Source organism: Diorhabda sublineata, chromosome 11, assembly GCF_026230105.1.
Source record: "Diorhabda sublineata isolate icDioSubl1.1 chromosome 11, icDioSubl1.1, whole genome shotgun sequence".
Lineage (NCBI taxonomy): Eukaryota > Metazoa > Arthropoda > Insecta > Coleoptera > Chrysomelidae > Diorhabda > Diorhabda sublineata.
Window position 1 is genome coordinate 5,305,751 of NC_079484.1, and position 14,948 is coordinate 5,320,698.

Consider the following 14,948-nt stretch of genomic DNA (forward strand, 5'->3'; position numbering starts at 1 on the left):
CTACGCACGATATTATCCATGAGAAATGATGCAAAACTGTGGAACTGAACTAGAATGAAACCACATTAGTTTTATTCACCTGGCAGTATTAGAAATTACAAATCAATAATATCTCTATATCTCCAAAAAAAAAAACACAATAATCATAACGGTGTACAAAAGAAATCCAGATAAAAGATGTGGATATAGCTTTAGCAATGGTTCCAGGTCAAAATTGTGAGGCCAATCTTGTGGCAGATTAAATTAGAGGTACTATCAACGAAATGACACCTACAGTGAATAGAGTGTATCTGAATCAAAATTCTATGAAGACCTGTATAACTATAGCAAAGTAAGTCATCCTAGATCTAAATCTACTACCAACGACTCTAGCATCAAGAAAATGGAAAAAGGATTCTGAAAAGAAAGAACTATAAAGGATAATGAAATGAATTCTTTCCTTAAATTCACTCACACCAAAACCGATACAGGGGTGCAATTTAATTTTTAAAGGGGTCAAATTGAAAATTGAGTCGACACGAGCTTAACCTCCGGGTCATTTAGATGCAATGCTAGATTTCGATGCCAAATTTAATTATTAGATATAATCTGTCTGGACCAGTCCAAAATATCAACTATGTATTTGGGAATCGTCAAGTAAACTTCCCTGTGGCATACAACAAGCCCCGTGGTGAACCCGAACCTATATTATATATCATTTCACAGCTCACAGTTGGTTTTAATTTGAAATAGGTAACGCTTAAGAATTTTAGAAAGGCATGGGACATGGCATAAAAAAATTTGGGAAACTGGTATACATCGTTTTTGATCTTGTCTCTCATAGGTATATTTTCTTGAGGATTGCTCTTTTCCATTCGTAATTTACAGTGAATTGTATGATTCAATCAGTGATACTGGATCCGAAAATCCATAAAACCTTCTTAACCTTTAATGCTTCTAATAACAATATTGTCGCTGAAAAACAATAATGAAATTTCCTCAGATAATTAACAGTTTGTTCTTCCAATTGTATAAATTGGAGATGACAGTAAATCAATTGGAAATATACATTTCCGTAATTCTGATTGTTAGTACAATTTAAATCAATTGAGGTGCGATTCCGGTCCTGTTTACATCCGGGAATCACTAGAAGCAATTAAAAAAATAGGTATATATAGAGAAACTAAGCAATGTATTGATAATAATATTGTATACACATTTTCAAGTTAAAAGTTCGTATATCAACCCTTAAAAGAAAATTATGAATTACTTAACAGTGGTCCTAATTGTTGCAATTGTTTGTTTTGCAAATGTAAGTACAAAATCACGTTATTACAAATTTAACCCCTTATAACCCTCAACAATAACTTTTGGAATAAACAACATTTTGTGACTTATTTTTAAATAGAATAAAACACATTTCTAGGGAAATCGATATATTCGATATTCGAGCTAATATATTTTTTTGCCATATGGTGTGGAAATCCTTGAAGCAATTATTTTTTACATATGATTTTTTGAGACTTCTGTACACATAATGAATTTGCTCCTAATCCTTTTTTCTGACCAGTTTCTCACTTAATCTTGACCTACTCCAGTAGGAGAAAATGAATGTCACTTGCAATAGAATTACGGCTCTTGATTGACTTGTTCTGTCCATATTTACATCTTGTTTCAGCTATCTCGAGTCAGAAATCTATCTAAGACATAATCTTTTCATGGTTTCGTGATGTACTTTTTATTTACCGGTATAAAAGCCACTCTATTGGAATTTTCAGATCTAATAAATGGTAGAATACATGTACTTATCATCTTTTACTTCGTACTAAGATTTTATAGTATCCAATTATACTGTTAACTGAATCACCACCACACATTATTAATTATATTCACTAATTATCTTGGACAGATCAATGTTGAAGTTTTTCCTATTTTTTTTTTGTTATAACGTCGAATCTGGTCCATGGACATTTCACCTACGAAATTCGACATCATCGTAATAATTTTATTGTCTTCCTAAGTGATATTTGAACTTTTAATATCATCAATGTTCCAAAGTCGAAAACTATCACCTCGTTATCATCACAATCCATTTCCTCTTTACTATCTTGACCGATACGATGAAATAATTCCATTCTCACATCCTAGAAAATGTGATTTTGTATTATAAGCTATACAATGAATTTTTTTTAATTTCTTTTTTCTTAGACCTTTTGACACGTTTATGCTTCTTAATGTTATTGATTTTAGTTCTCTTCTGTTTTCGCTTATCAATTAAGTTGGAATTTCTAGATACGTTGGCGATATTCATACTGAACACACTGTTTAAATCACCACTACACCAACACTCACGATTACACTGTCTGACGCTCGTTTCGATAACCAAGTTACCGTCTTCAGAGACTGAAGGTAAACTAAAATCTAATGACTTGACTTACCTGTTTTATACAAAATTTTACCACAAACCTTCTCCCGCGAAAGGAAAAACACCCTACGTTCAGGTACATCCTGACTGATTATTTTAATTGTATCCAATATAAGATGGACAGTCTCCATTTCCTGGTACAATGGTGAATCCACTTTCCACTTACCATCGAGAGATACAATAAGGAATGTAGCTGTACTCAACGGTTATCATTAAAGGTCGTCATAGATCTATGTGAAACCACTTTTTTCCAAACCCAAAGTGAAAAACAGGAAAAATTTGCTCTAATACATTTATACAAAAGGATTGGAAGGAATATTTAGCCGAGTAGGTTTACAAATTGGTTTATAAATCCAACAAAACATTAAAAAAATTGATGGGCAATTCCAAGGATAAAATAACAAATTTGGAAAAGAGTGGTATATATGAAATAAGCTGTGGGGATTGTGACGGAAAGTATATTGGACAAACTAAGAGATCCGTTATTGTCCAGTTTCAAGAGCATAGAAGTCACAATCATGACATAAATATTAATAATGTACAATTGTTAAAAAATGTATCCAATAATAAATTGTTGGATGCATTTGAAAGCATTGAAATTGCTAGATGTAAGATTAGCTTAAACAGGGACAAAGGGCCAATTCCCCACAGCCCACTCTATAGTTTAGTAGTCAAGGAATGAATTTGAAGATTCCCGCCAAGGAGTTCTTTCGCAGGAGAAGGTTTATTGGTGGAAAAATTTAGTATAAAACAGGTAAGTCAAGTCATTAAATTTTAGTTTACCTTCAGACTCTGAAGTTGATAACTTGGTTATCGAAACGCGCGTCAGACGGTGTAATCGTGAGTGTTGGTGTAGTGGTAGTGTAAACAGTGTATTCAGTATTCATTATCCATGCTACATAAATGTCACAAACAAATATCATAAATCTTTCTAGAATACAAAAACAAAACCTACTATCAAATATCTAATTTTAGGCACTAATTATTTAACCGAAAACTAATCCCAAAAACTATATTTTTATAAATTTCAAACTATAAAACTTTTTTGTAACTTATAACAAAAAACGAACTATATTTCTCTATGATATACTAGTCATGTGTTGAGTTGTTTATTAATGGCACAGTGAGTTAAAGCGAAAACAATGGATTCTTTTTTAGTATGTTATAGAAATTTCACAAGGGTGAACAATGAGTTAAAGTTCTCCATTTCTGTTCGCAAACGTTCCTGTGAATTTTTATTTGTTATACTGTTTACCAATGAAATTTTAGACAATGCATTGTGAAGTAAGATGTCTCAAAAATCTATTTTTTCATGAGAAAGGTTTATGAAAAAGTTGCCTCAATGGAAATGCCGTATCTACATTATACTGTTTCTGGCTTAAACCCCAGTTTCCAAAGTACCATGATACTAAGTGTTCAACTAATGATTTCATACCAACCACTATTTTTTGTTAACTAAACAATGTCACCTCATGAATCCCTGGAAATGGTTCTATTTAACCATAAAATTGAGCTGTTGGAGAAACATTCCATCCTGAAAATTTCTAAAGATTTTCGAAATGGTACAATCTGCTTTAGCGAAAATTTAATGCACTCACAATTGAGAAAATCAGTAAATAATGAACTAGAACTTAAAGCTGTTCACGTATAGTGAGAATTTTTTTGGTCTTAACAATAGAAGAAATGTACTCTATTCCACTAACACTAAGTTGTTAAAAATATTTAGTTTTTATCTAACCAAAAACTGTTTGCTTTTGTTGTTAGGAAACAAATTCTCTGCTGAAATCCTTTAATATGAAGATATTATTATAATTTAGATTTTTTGTTCCATTTTTAGGCAGAATTAACAGCGGAACAACATGAGAGACTCAAAGAGTACAACAGAGAATGCTCTGCTAAGTCCGGTGTTGGTCACGATGTTATTGCGCAAATAAAGGAAGGACAATTTCCGGACGATGAAAAGTTCGAAAATCACATTATATGCCTTGCCAAAAAAATCGGTTTCATAAATGACAGTGAAGAACTACAAACTCAAGTTATTCGTGAAAAAATGAAATCAGTTTTTGATGATCATGAGCTCACCGAAATAATTAAAACTTGTACAGAAGACATGGAGACAGATGATGGAACGACTTTCGAAAAAATTAAATGTTTCCTTAAAAAAGCACCAAAAGATTTCCTCGCCCCTTAAAAATTTGAATGATTATGTTTCCTACCATTTTATTTCGTATATTTTATATTAATAAATATTAGATTAATAGTATCTTATCTTATCACTAACATCTTCAACCATAATTAACGTCATATGATATTATATTCTTGCTTTAATACTAATACTTCAGCTCTTGAATCGATTATTGTCAACCCCCAACTTCTTTTTCAATAAGTTTAAGTTTCTCGTCGATTTACAATCGGAGCTGATTCAAGTACTTTGAAGATTGATTTTGATGAAAAGATAACATATTTTTCCGTCAGTAAGAGTTGAATTAATAATTATGAAATATTTCTGATATTAAAAAACTAATTCTGAACTATTGATTTAAAACAACAGATACCAAAGTATGTATTAAAAATATTGCATAAGTTGCTTCGTCTTTCTTCTTATTAATAATTTTCGAATCCCTCATTTCTTATATACGAGGCTTGTTCTTAAATTAGAAAACCTCAAGCTAAAGATGTCGTACATCTACACGAATGAACGAAGAGTTGATCATCACTATGTTCGGAGACAATGAACCATCATTTACGACAATTAAATTTTGAGAATTTGAATTCAAACGTTAAAGTTTGATTGATGATCAAAAACTATCACAACCAGCGATCTTATCGAACAAACAGTCAGATTAAGATTAGGGAGATAGAAGAAGCTATCGGCATATATATAGATCGAATTTATTATATAATAACTCGTAAAATTATACATGCGAAGTTATTTACGAGTTAGGTGCGGTATTTGCTCAGTTTAGAGAAAAAGCGCATTCGAATGAACATTTTTTAGGACTTATTAACGCAGTTTTAGCAAAATGAGTGTGATTTTCTCGCTTCCTTACATAAGATGGAACCTGCATTAAACACTACATTTCTATTATGAAAAAACATGACAATGGATTACAAAAAGCGAATCTACTTAGGAAACGGCAAAGACGCTTTCTTAGGATTGTGTTCATCGATTGTCACGTATCATTGCTACATAAGATAAAAAGAAAAATTGTGAAAAATCTGCACAATCAATAGAAAAGAAAGTTTCGATAACTCACCATCTCATTCCTTGATCCGTTTCACCAGGTCTTAACCTCATAGTAAGCTAGAAAAACTTTTCGACAACTTCCGTATATACTTTTTAAAATAATTCACATTATGCCTGAAAATTTTCTCTTGTGCACTCGCATCTTGATCTTAATATATGGAAGAATATTTGCATTACAATAATCAGAATCTTGGATTTTGTTCATGATTTTTTACGAATTTCAAAATCCTTTCTTGATGTGCTCTCTCTAATAATTGCCAATGAGTATTTGTTGATCCAGATTCTCATTCCGATTATCTGTTTCTCCAGCTACTATTTTTTTCAATCTATCTTTAGCAAGTTTTGGTATAGTTATTTGCTAGAGTTAATATTCATTAGTTAACTTGCGGTTTTTGAAGACGTTAACTTAATTATCTAAACGCACATCAGGTAGTGTAATTGTGATTGTTGGTGTAGTAATCGATTTAATATACAGTCGTGAGAAAAAAATCAACGCTCGCGGTCAAAAAACTCTAAAAAAAATCTGCAGCTTTCGTTCTTTTTGATTTTAACATCTCAAAGCCATTAGTTTTAGTTTTATAATGAGTGATCTGTGTTGTTATTGAGTTATTTTTTTGGTGACGACAAAATATCAAACTGAAAAGGTTATAATTAACAGGAAAGATAATAAAACCCCTAATTCACAGTCCATACTTTTCTCTTGAGGTCATCCCATAAATGCTCGATAGGATTCAAGAACGGGCAACGCGTTGGCCAATCCATAGCGGCAATTTCGACATCCTGAAAATACTGCCGCACGGAAACTACAGTGTGTGGTCTGGTATTGTCCTGCATTTGGATGTAGTTTTAGCCGATGAAACTAGCGATACACCAACTCAATTTTGGTTCCGTTGAAATGCCCCTCAAATCATCTTGGATTTCTGTCGAAAAGCCATGTTTTCTTGCTTCCAGCACTACGTGAATCTTTCACCAGATCTTTTGTACTCTCGTCTTCTTCTATCGCTACCATGCAGACACACTGCTTTCGTCTGCTCTATTGTTCGTCAGTCCAATTAACGTGTTCTCTGGAAAATCGTAGACTGGGTGGACTGGAAGCAAGTATGTGGCATTTTTGGCTCAATTTTAGCTGTCTTAAGTCTTCTTCTGACTGTCTAGCCACTCATAGCTACTCCTCGCGTTTTTTTGAGATCGTATTGGACACCAGTGAGGGTGTGACTATTCATGAATCGAATGTGCATCTTTGTCTTCCGGATCGCGTCCTCGATTAAAGTTACCAGTCTCTTGGCAATGACGGTAAACTCTGGAAACTGCAGATTGAGTTATGATCAGCCCACGTTAACTGATAGTATTGGGTCAGGTAGTCAATTACCCCTAATTAGCACTATGTAAACAAGCATAAAAAGGTGATTACTGATCATAAAATATTGTTTTACTGTGAGATAAAGAAACATTATAATATTTTATATCGTTATTGTTTTGTAAAGGATCCTATAAATGATAGACTACGATCTATGTAGCTGTCGGTCATCCAGATTCTTACTGAACCTTCCGACGTTGCAGTACTGCTTTAGTACTCGTGGAAAAAAACAATTTTGAAACTCATACTATTAGATTTGAGGAAATACAATTGAGGGCTCAGTTTTTCAACCACCGATTGGAGGGCTGTCGCCTGAGTCAATTTTTTCCCCACAAGTGTATATCACTAACTAATTAATATTTTCATTGAGATTTCATTTGATATATTTTTTAAATTTTGATCTCTTCTTGGATAATAATTTAGTAGTTTGAATACGCAATATTTTTATTAAAAATATGCTTTGGATTCCTCGTAATATTGCATGAATACATAACAAAAAATGTTTTTGTATTTCGGCTGCGTCAACAGTGTTTACTTATAAATAAACAGCATTAACTGATCGGCATATATTAATAGGTATCTCATTGACCTTGTTGCCAAGACGCATGTTATAAGTAACTTGATTTTTATGTTGGTATTACGGTTTTGTGGAGGGAGCAGCAATAGTTGGATTTGAATCCGTCGACGTAAAGTGTTTTATCAGTGAGCAACATTCAACGACCGTGAAAGATCAAACATTGTTTCTGAATTCAATAAAATGATTGTAGAAGATGACAATTTTGTAATCAGTGGTCCTACACCGACTGTTCCTATACCGGAAGGACTGCTAGGAAACTTTATGTATCATAGTTTGTTAGAAAATGATAATAAATTCGATTGTATGGTACGTGATTAATTTCATTATATTTATTTTGAACTTTTTATCACGAGTAACCTTTTGATGTAAATGATTTGGTTTATTCCTATTAGAAAACACGAATTTATTAATAAAATGTATCACAAATATACCATGTGAAATGAAAGTTTCTTCAAAGATCCTAAAGGGTCATGTTTTAGTTCCACTAAACATGTCGCGGACGTGAATTTTGTTTCTTTCATGAGTCAAAAATCAATTTTTCTCTTTTTACACAAAAGCACCTTGCTAAACAATTAATACAGTGTAATAAAAAAGACGGAGAACTAAATTTTTCTAGCAACAATTAATTTGAATCTATTTCAGTATATCTTTATGAAATAAGCATTGACATATTTTAAATTGTATCGACTTCTAGCTTTTCTTTCATCTCCTTTACAAGCTCATCATTTAAAGTCATAGTTTAACTCCAAAATTTGGAAGTATTTGATGATTTTTTATGATATCGCATGTTAAAATTTGATTAACAGAATCTAAGTTCAGTTCCCAATATTTCATAACAATAAAAAAGCATTTTAAAAGTGGAAAATCAAAAAATTTGCATGGCATCGATCATCATTCGTTGATATTCTTTTTCATCAATGTTTATTACTTTCAAAATTTATAAAATGCGGTAAATGAATCACATTTTCATTTATTTTTTCTTCTAGGTTAATGCTTTCACTGGAGAAACTCGTTCGTGTGAAAATATATTGAAAGATACCTGCACGCTTGCTCAAGCATTACATAATTTTGGTGTCCGTCCCAATACTATAGTTTCCATAAGTAGTGAAAACAGCTTGAGATTTTGCGATGGTCTTATAGCTTCTTTATATTTGGGAGCTACAGTAGCACCAATAAATCATTTATACACTGAAAACGAATTAACGTATATTCTCAACTTGTATCAACCGAAAATTATATTTTGTTCCAGATTAACTGTAGGAAAATATTTAGATATGAAAAAGAAACTCAAATTTATAGAAAAAGTTTTACTCATTGAAGGTTAGTACCTAAAATAAGTAAGATGTAGATAGTTACGTAATTAATCGATATTACCCAGTGGTTGTGTCAACTATTTGGAACAAAACCTCAACTTTGTAAGGACGAATATACCCAATGTTCAATTAATTCGATATTCAATGACGCTGTACAAAGTACAATCATACGAACATATGATGAAGATAAGATATTTTGAGGAATGATTCTATTTTTAATTTTAATTTTTATCGTTTTTTGAAAAGAACGTTTTCGAGTGTCCATTATTTCAAACCTCTTTCATTCTATTTAGTGAGGTAGAACTATTTTAGTGTATGATAAGTCAAAATTTCGTGGAGATCAGTGGAAATAACCACATATTATATAACAAAGATCTATGCTGCTTATGCAGTTTTGTATATTCAACTTAACTCAAGAACTACTAAACGGATTTCCGCGTAGTTTACACCAATCGATAACGTGATTCATGAAGAATATTTTAGTTTTTGATAAGTTAAGGTTTCATGAAGATTAGTGAAAATAACCACAGAATAAAACAAAGATCTGTGTTACTTATGCGGTTCGGTATATTTATGCTTAACTCTAAAATTACTTCCACGCAGTTTGCATCAATCTATAGAGTGATCCATGGGGAAAATTTTAATGCATTATAAGTCAAGAATTCGTGGAGATCAGTGGAAATAACGACACAATATGAAACAAAGATCTAAGCTGCTTCTGCGGTTGTTGTATATTTTTGTTTAACTTGAAAACTACTGGACGGATTTTGATGCAATTTGCTAAATGAAATTGTTAGTTTTTTAGGTATCTCACTAGTATCGAGAGAGAAATAACTAAAAATTGATACAAAACCTATAAAAGAAATACAAATTGATACTGGTCGTCTTATCAATAATGATTTAATGGCAAAACATTGAGGCTTTGAAATTTAACATCTCAACACTAACAAACTAAAACTTCTTCCGTTGACCAAATTGTATTTTTCTCTAAATTTCAATATGTTGTTGAGAAAAGTGTTTTTACTAAATTTTAAACATAATACTTTCGCTGTAATTTTTAAGAGTTTAAGTTAGAGATTAAGTAAGAGTTTAAGAGAGAATTTTTTTTTATATTTCTGTCACCATGATCTCTTCACTAACTCGCAAGAATAAGCCCTATAAACCGTTCTTTCATACATAAAAAGAAGGTAACAGTAATAAAATATCATTACTACTGCGAAACTGTAGATACTAGTTCACAAATAGTCCTCATTGGGTTGTAAATTATCCTCTCAGAAAGTAAAAGTCTGGGATTTTAGGAGGTACAATGAATTCGTTCCTTTTCCTTTAACTTACACGTTGATTACTTGTTAATCTCTTTCGAAGGTGAATTATCGATTCAAAATTTCAATAAATATTTATCGTCAATCATCTCCCGAATTTACACTACTCGATTTTCATATTTAGATTATGTAGATACAGTTTATAAAATTAGACTCAGGAATCTTTAAGAACTTTACACCAAAACAAGATAAATATGTTATTAAAATATAATATAATTTCTTCATGTTTTTTACCAAAAATTTAAATACATGTCATAAAATCAAAATATCGATAATCAATTGAAATAATTTGGAGACAAATAATAAACTATCAATGAAGATTGGGGATATAATTTACCTATCAAAGTTTCTTCTATTATACTCATTAATTCTGCTACATGCAGCACTCTAAACACAACTGATGATTTTCTTGTTTTATCTAAATTTATGCTGGCTTTTCGTAAATAATTTCCATATTAGAAATAATTCTTTTTTGTATATATACAATTATAATCAATTCCTTCAAAGTTTATTTACATTCATTGTTAATGTAATTTTTTAAGATGATGAATCCTCTGGTATTGAAAGTATAGGTTCGTTTATTCAAAGCAACTTGGGATCTGTTCATATTGATCCTAAAAATTTCCGACCTTTCAATGAAGCGGATCCAATAGATCATGTAGCACTAGTGATGAGTTCATCAGGTACGACTGGTCTCGCTAAAGGTGTGATGCTTACAGATAGAAATATTTTAGTCCGGATATCTCAAAGTAGGTTAGTACTCTAAAATTATTTTTCCGCATTGATTAAAAAGTTAATAAATCGAGAAATACGATATCCATCCATTCTAGCAGCAACGATTGTGTTCAATTATTGAGCTCCCAGGTGATTCAAAATCACGACTCTGCCATATGTTACTATAGATGAGATAAAAATTGCAATAAATGGTGTGAAAAAACAACAATTCAACTGGTGGATGACGGTTTAGTTATTTAATGGTTGCGTAGAAAAAGAAATAACACCTTTCCAATGGGAGCAAACAATGATAGTGATAACAGGGTGATATCACGAATCACAGACCCATAAGTTTGTTTTCGAATATGTATTGTTGTACGTATTATCACGAACAGGTTAAGGTCTAAATTATTCTTTATCGACGCCGAAAACAAGCTGGCTTTAGAGCAAAGTATAAAACACATGTAATCCTAACGTTCATAGACAGCGTAGATTATAATATATAATTATAATATCCTGGTATTTGTATACCATAAAAAGGCATTTGATATGGTAAACCTGTAGAATAGACTACAGGTGGCTTCTGTTCACGTTCATAAGATATGAAATGAAAAGTGCAGGTCAATATATTTGCTACGTATGGAACGCAAATACATTTTACTGACTAGGAATCTTTCAATAGTTTCGAAAAAAGTAATTATGAAAAATAGTTCTACAACAAGGAAGAATATGGAATCAAAACTACCCCTGTAGATTCTCCCATCGAAAATCGAAAAAATTCCTTAGTATCTTCAATACTGGAAGATATGGATTCTAGAAACATGCTTCTTAGTGTATTTTTTACAGGACACTGCGATCTCAGAACATTTTATAAGACTAGATCTACCTGAAAATAACTGGTTCAAAGAGAAAAGGAAGAGACTCCGGATCACCTAGATACAGAATTATCTGCGTCACAAGCCAACTATTTGGAAGAGAAACTTATGGAAAAAAAATCTTTGAAGACATTTCAGATACTGGAGATCATTACAATTAGGAAACTAGAGGAAAAATATATTCACCAAATATTTATATGCTTAACTGTTATTTTCTACTTCAATCCTTTCATCTTTGTTCATCACCACATCTTTCATCATTTTTCTATTTTCTATGAACTGTCCGTTTCTCAGGACAACAAGATCACTTGAATGACTGCATCTTCTCGTGAACTATTCCGTAATTATTGGTAATATTTCTTCTAGCTTTTTTCAACCACCTGAGCTCCACTTTCAATTAATTGACATTCAATATTAGTAGTTGGTTCTGAATGTGAATTATGTCCAGTTTCAGATCCGTAACATTCATTCCGATAATTGTTAGTTTCCAATAATGCGGAAGTTATACAAATTTTAAAATCAAGAATATCTATGTTCGTAAACTTGAATCCAAGTTATTATATCGATAATCAATCTGAACAATTTTCCAGAGAACCATTATATACCACCGGACCCACCAATGGAAAATATTCATTGGGATTAATGCCGTTCTTCCATGGGTTTGGACTAAATTTGTTGATAGCCGCTATCTTGAATAAAGACACACTGGTAGTATTCAAACAATTTGACGAAGATGTATTTTTGAAAGCAATACAAGACTATAAGATATCAAGTATTGCTGTAGCTCCACCATTAGCTGTATTTTTAGCTAAAAGTCCAAAAGTTGATAAATATGACTTGCATTGTATTGAAGAAGTCATATGTGGAGCAGCTCCTTTATCTAAAGAAACAGAAAATGTGCTCCAAAAAAGGTAAGTATTTCTATTGTATTCGCTATTTTGAAATGATACGCTTGCACGGAACATTGAATTTTGAAAAACATTCTCGACCCCACATAGCTGCAGAATTTCCAGTTTCAAATCTAAGCGGTTTGCCTCAAGGTAATTCATGTCCCTTTCTTTTTCTCCTCTGTTACAGCTCAAGGTCCCTCCACAAATAATGGATTTCCACTGCAGTCTTATCAGCAGTTGATAGGCTCCAAACTTAATTTTCCAAAGACACCGACCTTTTGCTAGCCAAGTTTTCTCTGTAGAAGTGATTATCTTATTGCAGTGAAGTGGGGAGATCTGATTATGATCACCATCTCAGCATAACAAAAGGATATGTATTTCTCCCCGTTTGCGCTTGTATACTCCTGCTTTTGCCAATTATACTCCTTTAGATCAATACGTGCAGTAGATGATAGCAAGTGGACCTCATTTTGATACCATTACTCCCTGCTGGGAGGTTTATCTTAAATTTCCTAAAATGCAGCATTGAATTTGTTAAAAGTACGTGTTAATTCAACAGTTTTATCCGGTAGGATACCATGGCAGCCGGCACACTGATGCTCTTGAAGTTTTTATACCACCAGAGCAATTTATTTGCAGACCTTTTATTCCAAACGAGGCTTATCATTTAAGAAATAAATGTACTGATACAAATAATTTCGCAGACTCAATCTACAGATGATTCGACAAGGTTATGGTTTAACGGAAGCCAACTTAGCCGTAATTCTTGTTGGGAAAAATAAGAATAAACCCAGAAAACCTGGTTCAAGTGGAACTGTAATAACTTATATGACTGTAAAAGTTCGTGATCCTGAAACTGGGAGATCTTTGGGACCAAATAAATTGGGAGAAATTTGTATTAAAGGTCCGTTGATAATGAAAGGATATATACGAAACCCTCAGGCTACAAGAGATACTTTTACATCGGATGGGTGGCTAAAAACTGGTGACTTGGGATATTATGACAATGATAAAGATTTTTTTATTGTGGACAGACTCAAGGAATTGATCAAATATAAAGGATTCCAGGTACTTAAACTTTTATTTCCACTTTTGGTTACAAATATTGACTGGAGAAATAGCAATTAGTTGTAGATCGGATAGTATCAAATATATTTTGTTTCAGGTAGCACCAGCTGAACTTGAAGCTATACTATTGAATCATCCGAAAGTTCTGGATGTTGGAGTTGTAGGAGTTCCCGATGAATTAGCTGGTGAACTACCGTTAGCTTTTGTTGTAAAAAAACCAGGGGTTGATGTAACCGAAAAAGAGCTAGTTGAATATGTCGAAGGTCAGTGTTCTTGGATTTGATATCATATTTTATTAATTCTCAATAATTATGTAAGAAAAAAATTAAACCAAAGATTTAAATCATTTTTTTTTTAATATCGGGAAGAGTACTAGCTAGATGTACTGGTTCCTCCTTGACAAACTTGATAAGATTCAGATTTTCATTCAGTGTCTTCCACCTGAATAGAATTGATAATTCTATTTTGTTTGTGTATTGTTGTTTTAAGTTTCTATTTGATTTTTTTGTAAATAAATAATTTTCTCTATTAATATGTGAAGTCTAATAAATTATGAGAGCTCTTGATTTACAGGAAAAGTCTCCCCGCATAAAAGACTGAGAGGAGGAGTTCATTTTATCAATGCTATTCCGAAAAATCCAAGTGGAAAGATTTTGAGACGAACGTTAAGAACACTAATCACGACAACTAACGTTAAATTGGGGTCAAAGTTATAAATAATTTGTTATCCAATGATTGTTGTTATTCAATTTGAATGTTAATCACTATTCTATGTGAAATTTATATTATTTGTTATAAATAAAGTTTATCGGTAAAATATAAATTAGTTTCATTACATATATGTATGGAAATAAAACAAAAACACTATTGAATCATTTTATATCACATTTGGAAAGCAAATTTGTATTTGAATTTGAGGAATAAAAAATAAAGATAAAAAAATGATATATTATCATCTGTTGTTACCAAATACTGAGGTTAGGACTTTCGTAGTTAAAAAGAAGTACAAGTTAAATAAATCAAGACAAAATGTGACTATAACAAAACTGGAAAACTCACCAATGAGATTTAAACAATATTTTCATATACATCATTGAGAACTTATCCAGTTTCGTCTTTTCAATTTCTCTCAATCAGCCTAAGTGAAAGTTTCAGGAAACTCGAAGTTCATTGCACAAAAA

General features: G+C 31.9%; 2 protein-coding genes across 2 annotated transcripts; both read left to right on the forward strand.

The window, feature by feature from the left end:
• The first annotated feature begins 1,173 nt into the window (after positions 1-1,173).
• Positions 1,174-4,990, forward strand: LOC130450224 (uncharacterized). Its single transcript, XM_056788497.1, has 2 exons — positions 1,174-1,291; positions 4,242-4,990. Exons 1-2 carry the CDS (start codon positions 1,241-1,243, stop codon positions 4,593-4,595), a joined length of 405 nt encoding a protein of 134 aa, XP_056644475.1. The 5' UTR covers positions 1,174-1,240; the 3' UTR covers positions 4,596-4,990.
• An 872-nt stretch (positions 4,991-5,862) lies between these two features.
• Positions 5,863-14,590, forward strand: LOC130450223 (uncharacterized). Its single transcript, XM_056788496.1, has 7 exons — positions 5,863-7,891; positions 8,572-8,905; positions 10,763-10,973; positions 12,400-12,720; positions 13,404-13,767; positions 13,865-14,030; positions 14,341-14,590. Exons 1-7 carry the CDS (start codon positions 7,766-7,768, stop codon positions 14,481-14,483), a joined length of 1,665 nt encoding a protein of 554 aa, XP_056644474.1. The 5' UTR covers positions 5,863-7,765; the 3' UTR covers positions 14,484-14,590.
• The last annotated feature ends 358 nt before the right edge of the window (positions 14,591-14,948 follow it).